This window comes from Raphanus sativus, chromosome 8, assembly GCF_000801105.2.
Source record: "Raphanus sativus cultivar WK10039 chromosome 8, ASM80110v3, whole genome shotgun sequence".
In the NCBI taxonomy this organism is placed as follows: domain Eukaryota; kingdom Viridiplantae; phylum Streptophyta; class Magnoliopsida; order Brassicales; family Brassicaceae; genus Raphanus; species Raphanus sativus.
The window spans coordinates 21,212,012-21,231,479 of record NC_079518.1 but is presented as its reverse complement, the minus strand read 5'-3'; the positions used below and the strand labels follow the sequence as shown (position 1 = coordinate 21,231,479).

Sequence of the window (19,468 nt, the reverse complement as noted above, 5' to 3'; positions counted from 1 at the left end):
TAAGCGAATAGAAAGCTTGAAACTTGGAGTTCTTCAGTAAGTAAAGGTCTTTATGTCTTTGACCCCTGGTGAGCACCTGCTTTGTCACCTTGTCCTTAATAAACACAGATTCAGAGTCAAAAGTGACCTCACACGGATAATCTGAAGTGAGTTTGGACACTGATAATAAGGACTTTGTTATATCAGGGCATACAAGTACATCATTCAAACGTAGAGTACCTTGAGGAAGCTGAAGTGCAATGGAGCCGACATGTGTGATAGGCAGGTAGTCACCATTGCCAACAATCACCTGATCATTACCGAGATAGGCTTCTGCAGACTGAAGTTGGGAGGGATCGTTGGTGATGTGAGCAGAGGCAGCAGAGTCAGGATACCACTCTTGTCCTGACTGATGCGGTTGAGAAGGTTGAGAAGACAACTTCATGGCAGCTAGAGCGTTGTGAACTGTATCAGGAGTCTGAAAGTCTTGATCAAACCGATTGTAACACTTTACAGCAGTGTGTCCAACTCGCCCACAGATTTGACAGGTAGGACGAGAAGAGGAGTTAGAGCCGGAGAACTGCTGAGTAAAACCTCTTCCTCTCGTAGAGTAAGTACCACCTCGACCTCTGTTTCCTCTGTTGTTGTAGTACCCTCTTCCTCTGTTAGAGTAACCACGCTGAGTGTTGAAAGCCAAGTGTGGTGAGACCTCTGGTGGTTGAGAGTGAATCTGAAGTTTCTCATCAAAGTTTATGAGTTTGAAAACTGCATCTTCAAAGTTCATCTCAGGAACCGAGTCCATAGAGTGCTCGATGACAGTACTAATGGACTCATATTCCTTACCCAAACCATTTAGAGCCCCATAAATCATCTCAGCATCAGATATTGGACACCCAATAGAGTCAAGTTGGTCACACACACCTTTGACTTCACCAAGATACTCTGTCATCGACTTTTGGTTCTTCTTCAGACTTTGCAGCTTTCGTTGTAGATCCAGTTTGCGTGTGGCTGAGACTCGGTTATACTTCTTCCCGAGGCTAAACCACACTTCCTGAGCCGTGTTCAGACCATAAACAGAGCGAAGAGCTTCTTCAGACAGAGAGCCAAACAACCAAGCCATAACAAGTTGATCTTTTCGGATCCAAGTTACAAACTCAGGGTTGGCTTGTTCTGTAACCGTATCTCCATCACGAACAGAGACAGTGGGTAGAGGACGAGGAGTGGTTCCATTGACAAAGCCCAAAAGGGACTGACTTGAAAGAAAAGATTCAAACTGAGTTTTCCATAAGAGGTAATTTGTGGAAGAAAGTTTCAAGGTTACGCAATGAGAGATGCTCAAGGTAGGAGCAGTAAACGCATCCTGAGGTTCAGCCATGGATCGACTAGTGCTCTGATACCATGTGAATCACAGGAAACTTGAAGGAGATGAAATATTTCTTTAACTCATTTTCATTCAACTTGAGAACTTTACAAGAGGAGATACATTATATATAGTAAAGGCATTGCTAACCCTAGTCTCCTCATTGACACGTGATGGCACATGAGCCAAGACAATCAAAACTGTTAAAGGTAAAGGAGTCGCGTGCTAGCTGTCCCATACTGCGAGCTGGCTTCTTGGTACGGTGATCACGACAGGGGATAGTACTGGTCTCTTGTCTTGCTAAAACAGGTAAAGACTCAACGGCTATTAAAGCTTCTTCAGAGGACTTCGTGACTGTTTCGATAGTGGGCCTCGTGACCTGAATCTGTGATTGAGTACTCGGCCCAACTGGTAATGTCGAAGTCTCTGGCTTGTCTAGAGTGTTTGAGACACTTAGACTGATAATGGCTATGTCTCACTTCCAACCTCTGTTATTTCTCGTCGTCATACTCTTCTTCCCACCTTTTCATGCTCTCAATTTTGAATTCTGCAACCCAAGTAAGATCTATTTGCTAATCCTGATTTTTTTTGCTGTTTTTGTAAATCTCTGTGTGTGTTTAGGTGTGATGATAAATTTAATCTAAGTACAGTTTCCCTCAGAAATTAATACATTAGTTTTACCTTCTTTTCTTTTTGCAAATAAAACTGTAAGCATCCAATATTATTGAATTGAGCCTGCCTATTTATGCATACTATTATCTTATCTGAAATAAAACTGATCGAACATATATGTTTTGGTTAATTACTTAACTCTGTGTGTAAAGTATCTATTTGGCTAAACCTATTTTTTGACAGACCAATTCAATAATTGTTATTGGATTTATCTTCGTTAAGTTGTATAAATCATGTTTTTTTACCTGTAATGTCACGCCATAACTTCCAAGATTTATCTGTTCAAATGATATAGACCAGAGTTCCAATTACATAGAGGTCACTCATCTGAAGACCCATTCCGACCAACCCCACGCTGTTACCGTATCAGGTTTAGCAAGTACGTAATAATTTCTTATTATATTCCTAGAGTCAACTCTCTCGATCGTTTATTTCTCATAGTTTCTAATATTTTTTTCTTAATAATAATTTCAAATGTTTTATTTCTGATATCATATTTTGACTAATGCATAATATACTATGTGGGGATCGATAGAGGTGGGTGTTCAAGTTGGGAAGTGTTGGGATTGTGTGAGCCCATGTCCAACTCTATTTATTCTATTAGTACGATATTGTCCACTTTGGGTCTTAATAGGCAAGCCCGCATGGATTTACTTTTTGGTTTCCTTCCCAAAAGGCCTCGTACTAATTAGAGTTGAACTTCTCTTTATATATTAGATTTTCCTTTGTCTAATATCCGATGTGGGACTTTGTTTGATATCTCACATTCTCCCCCTCAAACTAAGAACCACAACTCATCTCTTGTGTGTTTCCTAATCACAGAGCTTTCTTTTGAGAATGCTTCTCCCACAACATCACATATCTCCTTTTTCTTTCTTCAAGGATTCCTCATTCCTTCGAGGGGTATTTTAGTCTTTCTTGCAGATCTTCGTCAAACCGCTCTGATACCAATTGTTGGGATTGTTAAATCCCGTGTCCAACTCTATATTATCCGATTAATACGATATTGTCCACTTTGAGCCTTAATCATAAGCCCGCATGGATTTACTTTTGGTTTCCTTCCCAAAAGGCCTCGTACTAATTAGAGTTGAACTTCTCTTTATATATTAGATTTTCTTTTGTCTAATATCCGATGTGGGACTTTGTTTGATATCTCACAGGAAGGTAGTGTACTATCATGCAAACCTCTGCTCTTGTTTGCATCTTACTGGTGGCAACCACTTTGTGATACCTGTTACGGGACTTCCTTATGAGTTTACTGAGGTATTTTTTACTTCTGTGTATATACATAAAACCAAAACAGCCTGGTTATTTTTATTGCTCCCAACCCTAACTCGGCAGGTTCTAGTTTTAGGAAATACACACCTTGCCTATTTTATGGGTCAACCCCTCAACTTTGATATACATAAAGTTAGAATCATAATAAGGTATTTTTAAAATGGTTACAAAAAACTCATATTTGCATGATTTTTAGTTTAGACCAATTATATTCAGTGTTATGTACAGCCAACAATGATTATAATCACGTTTGAACAACTTTCAAACATCTGTTTTCCATCGATGCTTAATTATGCGAAGATCCTAGCATTTTTATACTTTTTGGTTTGTATTTTTAACGGTCAAGGTTTCCAACCAGTGCAGGTTGAGTCCAAGTATGTGTATTTAATTAAGTTTTGGGGAAGCAGCGATGAAATCATGTGTATTAAGTTCAAGATGCCTACTTCGGCTACCACATTGAATGGGACAACAAGTGTTCAAAACCTTGAACTGGCAGAGGAAGCTGAACACAAAGAACCAGCTATCGTTTGAAAAAGTCTCGTTGTTTATTTTGTTTTCATTCAGCAAATAATTGAGTCATACTCCGTTGCCTCTAGTGAAGGAGTAGAGTAACTCACTTTCTTTTTCAACTTTGTTGCTTCCACGTTTCAAGGGGTTCAGGTTCCTACATTTGCTTCTTCTGCTATTCCCTACTGTTAAAATAAATGAAGACAATAAAAGTCTTAACTACCCAAAAACGCTCTTCTTATTCCTTTAGATTGATCTAAGGCTAGGAAGACGATAGGTGTTATCAGAGCGGTTAATCCTTCCTTGCCGGCATTCTTTATGAACCAGCACTCAGCAAGAACTTTTTTTTTCTTTCCGATGAATCCTCCATTGACATTATTCATCTAGAAAACCCATAAATATAAATAAATATATCAGTACAAAAACAACATGTCGTTTGCGAGAAAAAAGTTGTGAAGGATTCCATCTCAATTCTGTATATTCCTGCGTATATGTAAGATATCAAACAAAGTTTCATATTAAAAGATTAGATAAAGAGAGTCTAAAATATAAAGAGAATTACAACTCTAACAGAGATTTTTAGAGAAGGAATCCAAAAACAAATTTATACAGGCCAGCCTCTTAACTCGAAAGTGAACAATATCATATTAATTAGACAATAAAGAGTTGGACATAGGGTATCAGAGTCAGGTATTACGAAGATCTGCAAAAAAAAAATTACTGTTCAATAAAGAATGAGACCCTTAATTAAATATATCAAACCTACTCGCTAAACCTTGGTAGAAGAAATATTGATCGATGTTCTGAAAGGTGCACAGATCGAACTCAAAAAGTGTGTCGATCGACAATATCTTAGGATTAACAAACGAGAGTTGAAATCCTAGATCTTGACACTAGATAATCTCTACAAATGAAAATTGAAAGATTATAACTTAAGTTTGAGTTTGAGAACAAGTCATTTAATAAATCCCTAATAACTTTACTAGTTTACTTACCTATCACATTTGAGAATTACCTAATTCTAGCTTTTCCCTCATGTTGATAACCAAAAAAACTTCTATTTATTTACATACTTAAAATCATTATTGTCTAGCATTACTTCAAAAACAAATAATCTATTGTGTAATCTTAGAGTCCTGTGGATTCTATCCCTAAATACTACAACTGAACCTCCTATTTGAGAGAGTAAGTTGCTCTATGGTTAATTTGAGCATATCACAGAGCTTTGAGTTAGATTTCCAATGCCACCGGCTTGAGGTCCATCTGACTGTTAGATCTAAAGATATGCATGTTTTACTGAATAATTGTTTGTCTGGCTCGCAAGAGGAAGCTGTACAAGATATGAAGAAGTGATGATTGACACTGCACCATTGGTTTCTATCGACACCGATTCGAGAATACGGGCCGACTTGATACTTATTTTTTAATTTTCTAAACCATTGTTGACGGATACACTTTCTTTATTTTTAATTTTAGGGTTGAAAATAAGAGAGGAAATCCTTTAGAGTTCTCTTGGAACTTCATTGGTTTGTTTTTGTTTATTCTATTATCTAGTCAGACTATGTTTTGTGTTTCATCTACCATGTCTGAGTAATTATATCCGCTAGATTTAGAGATTTTCATGAACTTATAGTCATAACTGACGACCTAATATTGCTAGGGTTGTTTGTAGATTTCTACACCAGGGTAGCTAGTAATACTAGGATATAGAGTTATCGGAATAACACGAGAGTGTGACTAATTATTTGAACCTAGAATCATAGGACAATTGAGAGACCTAAGAGTGCACTTTCTGAATTAGATACCTAGGCTCGTATGAGAGTTAGTCTGGGCTTTAATTGAATATTATATATCTCAGCGTTAATGATTTTCTAAAGAAGTGTCGATCGACACTCGTCCTTGTTCGTATCCGACTTCTAGAACATAGGACTTAGACATCAGAATATTTTATCGCATGCGAGAGTTTGATAATTTACTATAGAATTCGAGTTCTAAAGTTAATCCTATAAACCCATTAGCATCTTTGATTTGTGTTTTGAATCTCTTGATTGATAAATCTCTAGATCTAGTGCTTCCTCCTTATGGCTTACAAACCTACCTTCTATTTACTGCGTTTTTTAATTATTTATACTATTTTGCCTAGCTTAATCTGAAAACTAAGTTTATTATGTGAAATATATAGTCTCTGTGAATTCGATCTTCAAGTACTATAACGAATTTGAGAGAGTAGCTTGAAGGTTAATTTGAGCATATCAGAAACCCGACTCACTGAGAAAATTAGTATCTCATTTAACTATTCTTTTTGAAGGTAACCTTAGTAGGTTCCATTCGGGAATTTAGGGGCATAAAGCTGCAGGTGTAGATTTGCTACCTTTTGCAAACATGTACGTTTTGTAACATGTAAGACATAATACTAGTTTGGGATGAACTAACTAACAGTTCAAACTGGGTTTGCATAGCCTTAATTTAAATTGGTAGGAAACCCTTTCTCGGACATTTTATATTAAGATCTAGGATCTGATCTAGAAACCATGGATCGTACGTTTGGACACGTGGTAGTAGCATCTTCGATATGGTTAAAGTTCTTTAGTTAGTCGTGAACGTTCTTGTTAGAATGGTGCATGGAAAAATAATTAACTGGATCAGAGGTGTTATAGTCCAGCCGCTGAGGGCAAGCATGACTGGTGAGCTGCAATCACTTCAAGACAACAGTTATTTTCCAACCGTGTTTTGTAACTATCTATTTGGTCACTAAATATAGTGACGTATGAAGGTCATATTTGTACCTGAATTGTGACCACACGAGTTTAAGTTGCAAGCTAGTATCTAATTTATGACTGAGTGATATTGTGACAACCTGTCCTGCGGACCTCATATTTCACAGTGCTACAGCGCACCGACTCTAACCCCTCACCGTGGGAGGAACTCGAACCTAAAACTTCACCCTTTAATAACTATCCACAAGACAAGCTGTCACCAATTGATCTGCAGTTCAATTGGTGACAACTTGTCCTGTGGAAAAGTTGTTAAATGGTGAGATCATGGGTTCGAACCTCACCAACAACTTAATTATGGAGTTAGTGAGAATTCATGAAGAAGGAGTTGGGGTCGGTGCGCTGTAGCGCTGTAAACTTTGGTCTACGGACGGGTGATTCTGTAGAAAGGGTTGTCAGATATAGTAAGTAACTTGTAGCATTTTAGTGACAGTCTAGCAACTTGAAATTTACTGATCTGGTTTGAAGCAAAATAGTTCCACTATTAGGACTATTTTGTGACCATATTTTTAGTCGCTAGCGTTGGATACAAAATATTCTAAAATATCCAACTACTTTAAAACTGATTATATTTTAATTGTTAATAGATTTTGATCCATGCTTAAAATGGGAGTTTGTTTTTCTATTTATTATAAAAATAATAATTTAAAAGTTGTTCTATAAAAATTTTGATTTCTAATAAGTGTTTTCATATCCAATCCAGATCTGTAGTTGAACCGATAAACCCAATACCTTGTATATAATCTGGTTCAGAGTTAATGAAAAATACGTTGATTAAAAATTCGATAGAATCCGATAAAAACCCAAAGATTCGCTAGTAACCCGCGATCTGATACCATTGATCCAATAAAAACACAAATAACTGATAGTATTTATAGTGATTTTATTAAGTTTCTCTTATACTCTTTAATATTATATTAAATTGTGATTCTTTAGACTTTGATAAAAAATGTATTATGTCATTCAAATAAGAAAATAATAATTTTAAAAAACTTATTGATATGACACGATTAGTTTATTCTCGTTATTAGTAACATATTATAAATTTCCATTTTATATTTTAGATTTATAATTTAATTTTATGATAATTTTTAAAATATTCTTAAACACTCATAATTGCAATATCATTTTATGTATAAAATTCCATAGTAAATAACATTTTTATAATTTTGGGGGTATATATTCATTTCTGATCACTAAATAATATTATACACAAAAATGATATTAAATATGTAAATGATATATGGTGCAAAATATAGAATTTTTGTTTGTATTGAATATATGTATAATATTCAAATTATCTATGTTGAATATACATAAGTTTAAAAAAAATATGTTAATGTCATTATGTTTGTTAATTTATCAAGGGTTAATAAGACATGTATGTCCAATATTTAAACGTAGAATATTTATATTAGATTTAAGGTTAACATATGTAGGTTCAAAATTAAAAGACTTAAATACCATTAATGAATTTCATTATCATTTGTAAAAACAAAAGTGTTCTTGGCAAAAGTACAATTTTTATCAAGGATACTAGAGTCTGTCTCCGCGCTACGCGCAGAAATGTGTGTTGATAGTTTATTTATCGATCGTATGTTTCAATGTTTTTGTTTGCAATGGGAGCTTTGTATTTTCAAAACAATGGAAAAGTTGGTGAATATCAATTGTTTAAAAAAAAAAGAGTAGCTTGGGTAATAAACTTGATTTTCTGCTATTAGAATTATTTAGGGGTGTTTTAATCCGGTAAAACCAACCCACTAAAATTGAACCAAACCGAGCTAGAAAAAGTGGATTAAGTATGGCGATACCGAATATACCAAACATATGTCCTTTTTTAGAAATTTGGATGTATATGGATATACTTTGATATTTAAATCGTTCAAACTGAGTAAACCGAATAAAAAATCAATTAAAATATAATAGCATAAGTACATGTAAATTATATAATATAATTAATAGTATATACTTGATTTATTTTGTTGATATGAACCTCATATTTAAATGTTTATTTCATTAATTTTATATTTTATTTTAAATAGTTTAGTAGTTTATCTAAATCAAATTAAATTATTGTATAATAAAATTGTCCAGGGATAGGTATAAACCGAGTCACTAAAAAAAATTATATTATGGTCTATTTTTGATTGTATATTCCAATACCTTAGCCAAAAATATCGGAGACACATTCATCAAATAGAAATAATTTTGGACGCATCAAATATATTCTTCTTTTTTGTAGGGAATGGTGCAGTTGATTTCATTTATATGACCACCAAGGTAGGCTAATTTACAAACACATGTGTGGAATAAGTGCCAATACGTTTTAAATTTATATGGTCGTAGAAGCTTAAAACAAAGTCGAGAAAACCATAAACTCAGATTTTCAGATGAATATATAAACCAAGTGCTAAACCTTTTTTTATTAAGATGGTGGAAATTAATAATACATTTGAAGAAACAATAAGCTAATTCTTAGGAATACATATGATGCGGTTCATCGTTGGGAGCTTGAAAATTTATAGGGGAAGCTTCCGGTGGTTACGTTGGAGATGATGAGGTGGATTAAACGATTGAGAGTGGGATGAGTGGGATAAGCACACTAAAGCTCTAATCTAAATATGGATTAAAGAGAACTTAATTTGGTCTTGACCGAAAACCCAATATCCAAATACACATACACAGAGCTTGCATATAGATTACAGGGAGAGATGAGAACCACCTTGAATCCAGAGTTGATGACATTGGTATGACCGGAAAATAGATTATACGTCGTATCCTCAGAGAATTCGAAGTGGAGAGAGATAGATTATATAGTGATTGCACTAAATGATAAAGCTTTATGAGTCACAACAGAGGCGAAGCTAAGAGGTGAAAACGGCTGGGTTTCTTCGAGGAGAAGGAGGAATATGAAGTCGATAGGGTTGACTGAAAAGTTGGGCCTAGACGAAAACTATTTTTAAAATAGGTAGATGTAATTGAACAAATTTTCACGTGATGACATGGCATAATACTATACTTTGATTGGTCTGAATTAATTTGTCGATGTGTCGTAGCTCTCCTTTGAAGATATCGGGCTTTTAGTATTGTTAGATTAAATAAATTCTGAATGATCATGTTTTAATAGTATTGATTAGGTGGCAAAATAGTCTATATTAAAAATATCGTACATGCAGAACCGTCTATCAATTTATCTATTTCAGGGAGAGTTTCAACGTGGAATCTTTTTCCGTGAAACTGTTCATCAAATTACATATATTGGAGGTAGTTGATTATCATATATAATAGATTTAGAGATTATATGATGATGCAATATGTTATCCAGCGTTATGAAAAAATAATATTGATTTGGTGGCAAAATAGTCCCTCCCTAAGAAGGTGGTAGAAACGTGCAAAGTGTGATTCAGTTTTTTTTTTTCCTCGGTAGATTTCATTAACAAATCAAGATAGAACACAGAAGAGTACAGACACTAAGCATGCAGAAACAGAAATATCTCCTGAGACTAAGCCCACACAAGGGAAACAAGCTAAACAAAGAATTAAACTACAAAACAAACACTTGGCTAGAGAAACATCATCTTTAAAACAGCACCAAAGACTAGAAGACTGAAGTCTAAGGGAGCAGACAGCTTCAACACAGAAGCAACTCTCACAGCAGATGTCACAAAAGTAACCCACCAACGAAGACAAGAGTCCCTTGCTTAACCTTCATCCCAGCTACAGAAGTAAACCGGCGAAGCCACAAGAGAAGTCAACACAGACCCGACCACCTCTGAGAGAGAACAAATTAAAAACTCACCCTTAGGAGAACAGAGGTATTTCAGAACTCGCAACCTCCAAACCTGAAACCGGCTGAAGCAGACAAACCGGGAAGGTACCGACCGCAAGAGAGGAAAGTAAGAGCTTTCCTTAGAGTGTATCTATTCCAAAGTACAAACTTCAACAGGCTGGAGGAGCGAAGGAAAATACCAACATTCCAAACCTCAGCCAAACCTAATCTGACAACCAGTTCTAAAACCACCCAAAGCAGCGACGAACGAAATTACAGCTGCAACCAGGCACGAACCGGCAAGAGAAAGAAGATGAACTCTAACCCGTCAATAAGGGAAGGTGGAGACAATCCGGATCAATCAAGAACAGAACCAGTCCATCTCAATGACTGACGCTGTCGCTTGGCCTCACCACCCGAAGACGAAAAAGTGTAAAGCCGTAAAAAGGAAAGCAAATCACAAAGGGAGCTCAGCTACGGTGCTAACGGAGCCACCGGAGCCGACCAAAGTTCAATCTGATTTTTAGATCTGGGTTTTAGAGAGAAGGGAGAGGATAAGGAGAGAGAAAGGGGTTACACCAAGTGTGATTCAGTTACTTCACCTAATTCAGCGAGTGGGGTTAATTGCCAAAAAGTCATAGTACAATTATGTAACTAGAAACAAAACTCACGTTAACGAATGGGTCCCAAACTTGTTTTAGTTTTGTGCTTTTGTGTACCAAATTATATATACCCAAATCTGTTATTGGGTTTTGAATTATGGAAGAAACATTGTATATGGGTTCATAACAAATTTTGGTTAGTAATATTTATGTTTGATTCCAGCTTTTAAATCTAAAACTAGAAACAAAATCCAAATTCTCACTTTTAGTTAGCAATTTGCATTACAAGAAATATCTGTATTAGTAGCGCCGTGAAAACGCTATCTTATCGTTTTCGTAGCGAAAATACTAACGCTATGACAGTCGCAGCTATAGTAGACCCTGTTAGACCCAATTTCGATATTCTAAATGATTTGGCCTATTTCGGATTATGGGCCACAAATAAGAAGCCCGCGAGAAAATATCGATCTGTTCTATAGGAGATAGTCAAGAGAATGCATAGTTCGAGTCCGAGATCCTACGGATATAATGGATTGGGCCGAAGCTAGGAGGCCCATAGCGACGTCAACAAGGTGGAAAAGCAGGTTGCCGAAGTCGAGAAGGTCGCGGAAGCAGTTACAAGAATAGCGGAGTCGAACCTATAAAAGGGAGAGGAGATCAAGGCTAAAGACACAGCGAAAACCCTAGAGAGAGAGCACACCACACATTTACATCTTTCTTACCTCGTTTAGATCTCATTCTTGATCGACCTCCTTGTTATAGTCGATCTCTTAGCTATTCTTTGTACTCCACCTCTTAATCAATAAAAGTCCATTTTTGTCTACCGAATTTCGATTACATCGTTGTGTTCTAAGAATATCGTTGCTTACATCTTTTGTCACTTCCCTAGTTTACTTACAAACACTACAAAATACTTGAGTGTAGATTTTAGGTTCTACATTTTGGCGCCGACTGTGGGGAAGATAAACAAAAAACATCCTTGCTAAGAACCCGATATAGGATTTCTAAGCACGATCATGGATCCCACTCTACGCCGACGGAGATCCGATGGCTCGAGATCAAGACAGCTCGCGATCTCCAAAGATCCCGCGCGCGACGCCCCATCTCACGACTCGAGGGACAATCATCGACTCGGAAAGACGACCTTGAACAAAAACACGATAACCTTCACTCTTTACGAGAATGTCGAGCTCGATACGCCCCATGACGATGCTTTAATCGTCACGATTGACCTCTCCAGGGTTTCTTTTTCGAAGGTTCTCATCGATTCCGGATGCGTAGCCAATCTACAATCACACGATACCTTCGATAAAATCAGCCGACCTGATTTAGCAATCAACAAATACGCTCCCCCCCTCTACAGCTTTGGAGGCGGAAGCAGAGTACCTTTACTAGGAAACGTGGCGATCACCGTTAAGACACACGATTCCGAGAAAGAAATTGAGTTCTCCGTAATGCATGACCTTTCCCCATTCGACGCCGTCTTAGGACGACCTTGGCTCCATCAGATGAAGGCAGTCCCATCGATCTACCATCAATGCGTAAAGTTCATTTCCCCTACCGGAGAAAAGACCATTTATGGGAATCAAAAACAGTGTCGATCCTGTTACATGGCGGAATACCGAAAAATGTTTCCGAAGGGGGCAGACCAACCAGCAGTGCGAGATCCCTCGACAAAAGACCCTGAGAAGGACCTCGCGTGTACTATTTCCCTGGATCCGCAATCTCCAGAAAAATGCGTTAGCATTGGATGCGATCTCAATCCAAAGATCAGGGATGATCTAGTGATCTTTCTGAGAAATAACATCAACACGTTTGCATGGTCGGCTGCTGACATGCGCGGCATCGATATCAACGTTTCATCACACGACCTAAATGTTGATCCCACGTTTAAGCCAATCAAGCAAAAACGGAGAAAACTTGGCCCAGAAAGGGCCAAAGCAGTCAACGACGAAGTTGATAAACTGCTGAAAATAGGTTCAATCCGCGAAGTACAATTACCGGACTGGCTTGCCAACCCAGTCGTCGTAAAGAAAAAGAACGGAAAATAGAGAGTCTGTATCGACTTTACGGACCTAAATAAAGCCTGCCCGAAAGACAGCTTCCCGTTACCACATATAGACCGATTAGTCGAAGCTACGGCAGGACACGAGTTGCTTTCCTTCATGGATGCATTCTCGGGGTACAATCAGATCCTCATGAATCCTGAAGATCAAGAAAAAACGAGCTTCATCACCGAGCGAGGAACATATTGTTATAAAGTAATGCCTTTCGGACTGAAGAATGCTGGAGCGACCTACCAGAGGTTGGTAAATAAAATGTTCTCCAACCAACTGGGAAAAACTATGGAGGTTTACATAGACGATATGCTAGTGAAATCCTTAGTAGCCGGCGACCACGTTCTCCAACTCCAAGAGTGCTTCAACATCCTCAATAAGTTCGGGATGAAGCTAAATCCGACCAAGTGCACTTTCGGAGTTGCATCTGGGGAATTTCTGGGATACCTCGTAACTAAAAGAGGGATCGAAGCCAACCCCAAACAAATCTCGGCGCTTATCGAAATGCTACCTCCGAAGTCGGTCAAAGATGTGCAAAGACTCACAGGAAAGATCGCCGCATTAAACCGCTTTATATCAAGATCGACAGATCGATGCCTTCCATTCTACAAGCTCCTTAAAGGGAACAAAAAGTTCGAATGGAACACCGATTGCGACGCCGCCCTTAGCGAGCTTAAAGTCTACATAAGCGAACCTCCTATCCTATCTAAACCAGTTCATGGCGAACTTTTGTATCTTTACGCCGCGACTTCCGAACACGCAGTAAGTGGGGTCTTAGTCCGCGAAGAAGACAACGAACAAAAACCAATCTACTACGTCAGCAGATCCCTGTTCGATTGTGAAACAAGATATCCCGTGATGGAAAAATTGGCCCTGGCGGTGGTAAATGCCGCGCGGAAACTAAGGCCATATTTCCAATCCCATACGATCATGGTAATGACGTCGCAACCATTACGCACAATCTTACACAGCCCAAGCCAATCTGGAAGATTAGCAAAGTGGGCAATCGAACTCGGAGAATATGATATAGAGTACAAACCTCGAACAAGTTCGAAAGCGCAAGTGTTAGCAGATTTCATCATCGAGCTTGTTCCCAGTGAAACTAAACACCGACGACAAAACCCGGAAGTGGAAACTCCACGTCGATGGTGTGTCATCAAAGCAAGGGTCGGGTGTGGGAATAAAACTCGAATCTCCTACAGGAGAGATGATCGAACAATCATTTCGCCTAGGCTTCAACGCATCAAATAATGAAGCCGAATATGAATCCTTAATCGCCGTATTGCGACTTGCCCAAAGCATCGGAGCCCAAAAAATCAGCGCATTCAGCGACTCACAGCTCGTCACCAGCCAATTCCACAGCGAATATGAAGCTAAGAATGAAAGGATGGAGGCCTACCTGGCAATACTAAGAGGAATTATAAAGCAGTTCGATGAATTCGAGCTTACGAGAATTACGAGAGGGGAAAATACCTCAGCAGACGCTCTCGCCGCCCTGGCGTCAACATCGAATCCGACTATAAGAAGGGTAATTCCGGTTGAAGGAATAGATCAACCCAGTATAGACATCCCTTTAAAAGGAACCCTTAGTAACAAGGACGACCTACCGCTGGTCGCTCCAATCGTCACTCGTAGTAAATCCAAGGGACGTACTCAAGAGCCCGACGAAGACTCACTCGTAGCCCCGCGGAGTCGGAAGTTCCCCGGTGAGTCCTCTCGAAGAACTCGATCAAGCACTGCCAGGACAACGCTTGATCCCCCGATTCCCGAAGAAATACCCGTTCACGAGGTAAATAACGAATCACAAAAAGCTTTCCCGGACGAGCTCGAAAACAGACCAGATTGGAGAACTCCGCTATACAACTATATCGATACCGGAGAACTTCCTCCCTAAGATGGGAAGCCCGAAAGGTAAAAGCTCGGAGCTCGCGCTATTGCATCATGGAAGGAAAACTTTATAAAAGAATCTTCAGTGAGCCATATCTATTATGCGCATCGCCAAAGCAAGCCTCTACCATCTTAAAGAAAACCCACGATGGATCATGCGGGAACCTTTCCGGTGGACGATCCCTGGCGATAAAAATAAAAAAGCACGGCTATTTTTGGCCAACTATGATCAACGACAGCGAGCAGTTCGCACTGAGATGTGACAGATGCCAACGGCACGCACCAATGTTGCACCAACCAACACAGAAACTGTCGACCATATACTCGCCATACCCATTCATGAAGTGGTCTATGGACATAGTCGGACCCTTCGTTTCATCGGGACCAGCACAGCTTCGATTCCTGTTAGTAATGACTGATTTCTTTACCAAATGGACCGAAGCCGAGGCCTACCAGAATATTACTGGAACCACGGTGACGAGCTTCATTTGGAAGAATATTGTCTCTAGACATGGTCTCCCATACGAAATAGTCACCGATAACGGCTCTCAATTCATCTCGAAGGTTATCAAAGATTTATGCGATAAATGGAAGATCAAGCTAAAGTTTGCAACCCCGCGATACCCGAAGTGCAATGGGCACGCCAAAGCTGCAAACAAAACAATAGTAAACAACTTAAAAAAGAGACTCGACCTCAAAAAATCCAAGTGGAGTGAGGAGCTGAATGGAGTACTTTGGGCATGCCGAACAACACCCCACACGGCAACCCACGAAACACCGTTCTCCCTGTCATACGGAATCAAAGCAGTAATACCTCCCGAGATTGAGGTCCCATCTACACGACGAGGAATATGTCCCGACAATGTCGAGATAAACGAAGCAATGCTGCTCGAACACCTGGACATGATCGAAGAACATCGAGAACTAGCTGCGGTGCGTATCCAGAACTACCAGCAAGCCGCTGCCCGTTACTACGACTCAAACGTAAGAGGCCGCAGCTTCTCAGTCGGCGACTTAGTGCTACGCAAAGTGTTCGACGGAACAAAAGAAAAAGGCGCAGGAAAACTAGGAATGAGGTGGGAAGGCCCATACAAAATAATAAAAGAAGTTCGCAACAACGTTTACGAATTGGAAAAATGCAAAATGGGACGCCCCGAACTGAGGCCATGGAACGCTTACAACCTCAAAAGATATTATAATTAACTTCGATGTCCCATCTCCGATCCAACATCGAACTGGGGGCCACCAACGACATAACATAAAGCAAAATGCTATTCAGAACTACGAACCGGCTTGATCCCGCGAATAAAGGTACGTAGGCAGCTCAACAATCGAGCGCAGCCCAAACAACCGAAGAACTATCTAACCAAAACATCATTCACAACGTGAACCCCAACAAAGTAGATTTCTGATCAGTCTCTACTTCAAAAATATCTAAGAAAGATACTAAACGCATGCTCAAACAAAAACATACAAATCTAGATTAAAGGTATCATCCATTAATCCGTTGAAAGCAAAACAAACAAAGTCTTCTAAAGCAAATAAACATAAAACGCCGAGTCATATAGGTGTCATTCAACCCCCTAGGTTGACCGAGTCATCAGAAACCTGAGAAGGTCGAGACCCCAAAGAGAATCGTCCGAAACCGCCGCGAGGCCATACTCAATCTCCCTCGATATCTCTACATCCTTAAGACGATCCAGATCCTCCTCGAGCTCGAACCCGCCCTCCAAGTATTCGGCCAAAACCTCGATCTTCGCGCGAACCTCCTGTAAGCGCATCTCTGCAGCGCTCTCTGCCCTCCTCCGTCGGATAGTCTCTCTAGCCTTATCAAGGGCAGCATCGTAACCCTTGGCTACCAACCGACAAGCAGCTCGCATCTCCCTCCGAGCCACTCTTTCTCGCAGCTCAGCGTCCCTTCTGAACTTCGCCTTCAAAGATTCAAGGTCCGCTTCCATTGCGACCTTCTCCTTCTCTAATACGACCTTCTCTTTCTCAAGCACGATTTTCTCCTCCTCAAGCGCAACCTTCTCCGTCGCTTTAGCCGTCAAAAGCACCTTTAAGTCAACGACTTGCTTCGCTCGCTCCTGCTCGCTTGCCTGCGACGCACTTAACTTTGATCGCAACTGTGGAATCAAAGTAAGATGACCTTCGACCTCCTCTTGAGAAGGGAAGTTCGCCAACCGTTCCTCCATCAAGGCAGCATACTTATTGCTAGCCTCCATAGCCTAAAAAGATAAAGGATTAAGGCTATAACTTCAATATCTAAATAATTTCACATGATTTACCTTGGCATTTGCGACCGCCATCTGAACATAGGCGTCACGACCTCGCATTTGCTCCAAGGGAGGAAGCGCGCACGTAGAAGTTCGCAGCTTCCGCCAGATGGCAGCAAGTCGCTCAGGATCGTCCAAAATCGGAGCATCCACGTCATATGAGAATGCCAATGGAGAACCAATTCGACAGTCTGCATGAAGGATGACCGGCTTAGAAGTACCCTCTCCGGGATCTTGCATCAGAGGCTCCGAGCTCGATACGTTGAAACCTTTAGAAGACTCCTCGTCCAGAATCAGACGAGGTCGCTGAACCTTGGGAGCAACTTCCTCGACGTCCACTTCCCCCGATGCTCGAGAGTCCGGTGGAACATCGCGACCCGGACGAAGCAGAGAAAGTGGCGTAGCCCGGACAATCGGAGACTGAATCTGAGAGCTCGCTCTAGTCACCCGTTTGTCCGGAGTCTCGCGAGCTCGTTTCGAAGGTGCGGAGTCAGAATTGGCATCCGAAGGCTCCGCAGGAGGATCTTTCTTTTTCACCTCTGAAAGACAAAGACCAAACAAATTAAAGTCGTTAAACTAAAAGAAAAAAGAAAAAAATAATAATGATGAAGTAGCCTACCTTTATCTTTCTAGTCTTTTCGAGGACGAATCGGTTCCACGAGCGCGACAGGAATGGCACGATTCACACCGGGGGGCAAAGCATAGGCAGCTCGAACCCTCTCCAGAGTAAAACTGTCCCAACTGCATTTTCCTCGGCGGAGCGCCGAGATCAAACCACGCAGCTCTGGAGTCGACTTTGAGGTTCCAAACAATTCTGAGGAAAAAGTCAAAGATCAAAACCTAACCAATAATCATGCTAGTTTAAAGAAAAAGGAGAGGTAATAGGAAATTACTTACCCACGTTCTCGTTCCATTTTATCGGAATCCGAGAAAATTCGAAATCCCCAACCGTTACTGGATCGACCTTGAAGACAAAAAACTTTTCTGTCAATTAGAAGTCTTTCCCAGGAATGTCAGTAATAATCGAGCGACCCGAACGCGGAGAAAGAAGAAACGCTCCAGTAATGCCGCTACTCCGCTTGAGAGTGTAGAGCTGCTTTAATTCGGCCAAACCGAACTCTAATCCTTCCTCTCTGGCTCGAACGAATCGCCAAGACGTAACAACAGAAGGTCGGAGTAACCTGGGTGAACGATAGCTGTAGTTCCACTAGAATCTCGAGGAAGAACGAAGGAATAGGAAATGACATAAGGCCGTCACGAAAAAAGCACATGTAGGCACCGTAGTATCCTGGTCTCACGCTTCCCGGAGCATCGCCGTTTGGATAATCGATGACAGCTTCGTACGGAACCCCCCGAAGCTCCATAAGGGCTTCATATTCAGCTCGGGTAAGTGGTCCCTTTTTGTTCTGAGACGCGATGGTATATGAACGAATGGGAGAAGTTTGCAGAATAAAGAAAGTCGAAGCAGAAGAAGAAGATGAGTCCATTACGAGAAAAATCCATCAAATAAATAAAGGAAAAACGACAGTTCCCAAGACAATCTTCGCAATCAATGAGAATCGCACGATCTAGGAAGAGTGACCGACAGGTCAAATCAAAACGAACACGCGTGGCCACTCCGCTCCGAGATTCGCGACCAAAGAAAAAGTGCTCGCCCTTTTGATTTCCTAAAAATAAACCGACTGGGCTGGGGGACAAATGTTAGACCCAATTTCGGTCTTCTAAATGATTGGGCCTATTTCGGATTATGGACCACAAACAAGAAGCCCGCGAGGAAATATCGATCTGTTCCATAGGAGATAGTCAAGAGAATGCATAGTTCGAGTCCGAGATCCTACGGATATAATGGATTGGGCCGAAGCTAGGAGGCCCACAGCGACGTCAACAAGGTGGAAAAGCAGGTCGCCGAAGTCGAGAAGGTCGTAGAAGCAGTTACAAGAATAGCAGAGTCGAACCTATAAAAGGGAGAGGAGATCAAGGCTAAAGACACAGCGAAAACCCTAGAGAGAGAGCACACCACACATTTACATCTTTCTTACCTCGTCTAGATCTCATTCTTGATCGATCTCTTTGTTATAGTCGATCTCTTAGCTATTCTTTGTACTCGACCTCTTAATCAATAAAAGTTCATTTTTGTCTACCGAATTCCGATTACATCGTTGTAGCCTACATCTTTTGTCACTTCCCTAGTTTACTTACAAACACTACAAAATACTTAAGTATATATTTTAGGTTCTACAGACTTTCCTCCTATTATAGCATTTTCTGGATACTATTAAAAATTCGATATTATAGCGTTTATCATGT

At 40.1% G+C, this 19,468-nt stretch overlaps 2 protein-coding genes and 1 long non-coding RNA gene across 3 annotated transcripts; all 3 read left to right on the top strand.

Annotated features, from left to right (window-relative positions):
• The first annotated feature begins 2,525 nt into the window (after window positions 1-2,525).
• Window positions 2,526-3,958, top strand: LOC130498490 (uncharacterized). Its single transcript, XR_008937387.1, has 3 exons — window positions 2,526-2,581; window positions 3,172-3,274; window positions 3,653-3,958. It is a non-coding gene; the product is annotated as an uncharacterized LOC130498490 (long non-coding RNA).
• A 7,999-nt stretch (window positions 3,959-11,957) lies between these two features.
• LOC108834077 (uncharacterized) lies at window positions 11,958-12,992 on the top strand. Its single transcript, XM_018607442.1, has one exon. It carries the CDS (start codon window positions 11,958-11,960, stop codon window positions 12,990-12,992), a length of 1,035 nt encoding a protein of 344 aa, XP_018462944.1.
• A 294-nt stretch (window positions 12,993-13,286) lies between these two features.
• LOC130499060 (uncharacterized) lies at window positions 13,287-14,892 on the top strand. Its single transcript, XM_056992960.1, has 2 exons — window positions 13,287-13,931; window positions 14,071-14,892. The coding sequence occupies exons 1-2, from the start codon at window positions 13,287-13,289 to the stop codon at window positions 14,890-14,892; spliced, it is 1,467 nt and encodes a 488-aa protein (XP_056848940.1).
• The last annotated feature ends 4,576 nt before the right edge of the window (window positions 14,893-19,468 follow it).

Bases quoted from the DNA above. Each gene is read 5' to 3' on its own strand.
- LOC108834077 (XM_018607442.1), top strand. From the start codon at position 11,958: ATGGATCCCACTCTACGCCGACGGAGATCCGATGGCTCGAGATCAAGA.
- LOC130499060 (XM_056992960.1), top strand. From the start codon at position 13,287: ATGGAGGTTTACATAGACGATATGCTAGTGAAATCCTTAGTAGCCGGC. The intron at 13,932-14,070 runs GTAATGACGTCG...AAGTGTTAGCAG, and splicing joins TCCAATCCCATACGATCATG to ATTTCATCATCGAGCTTGTT.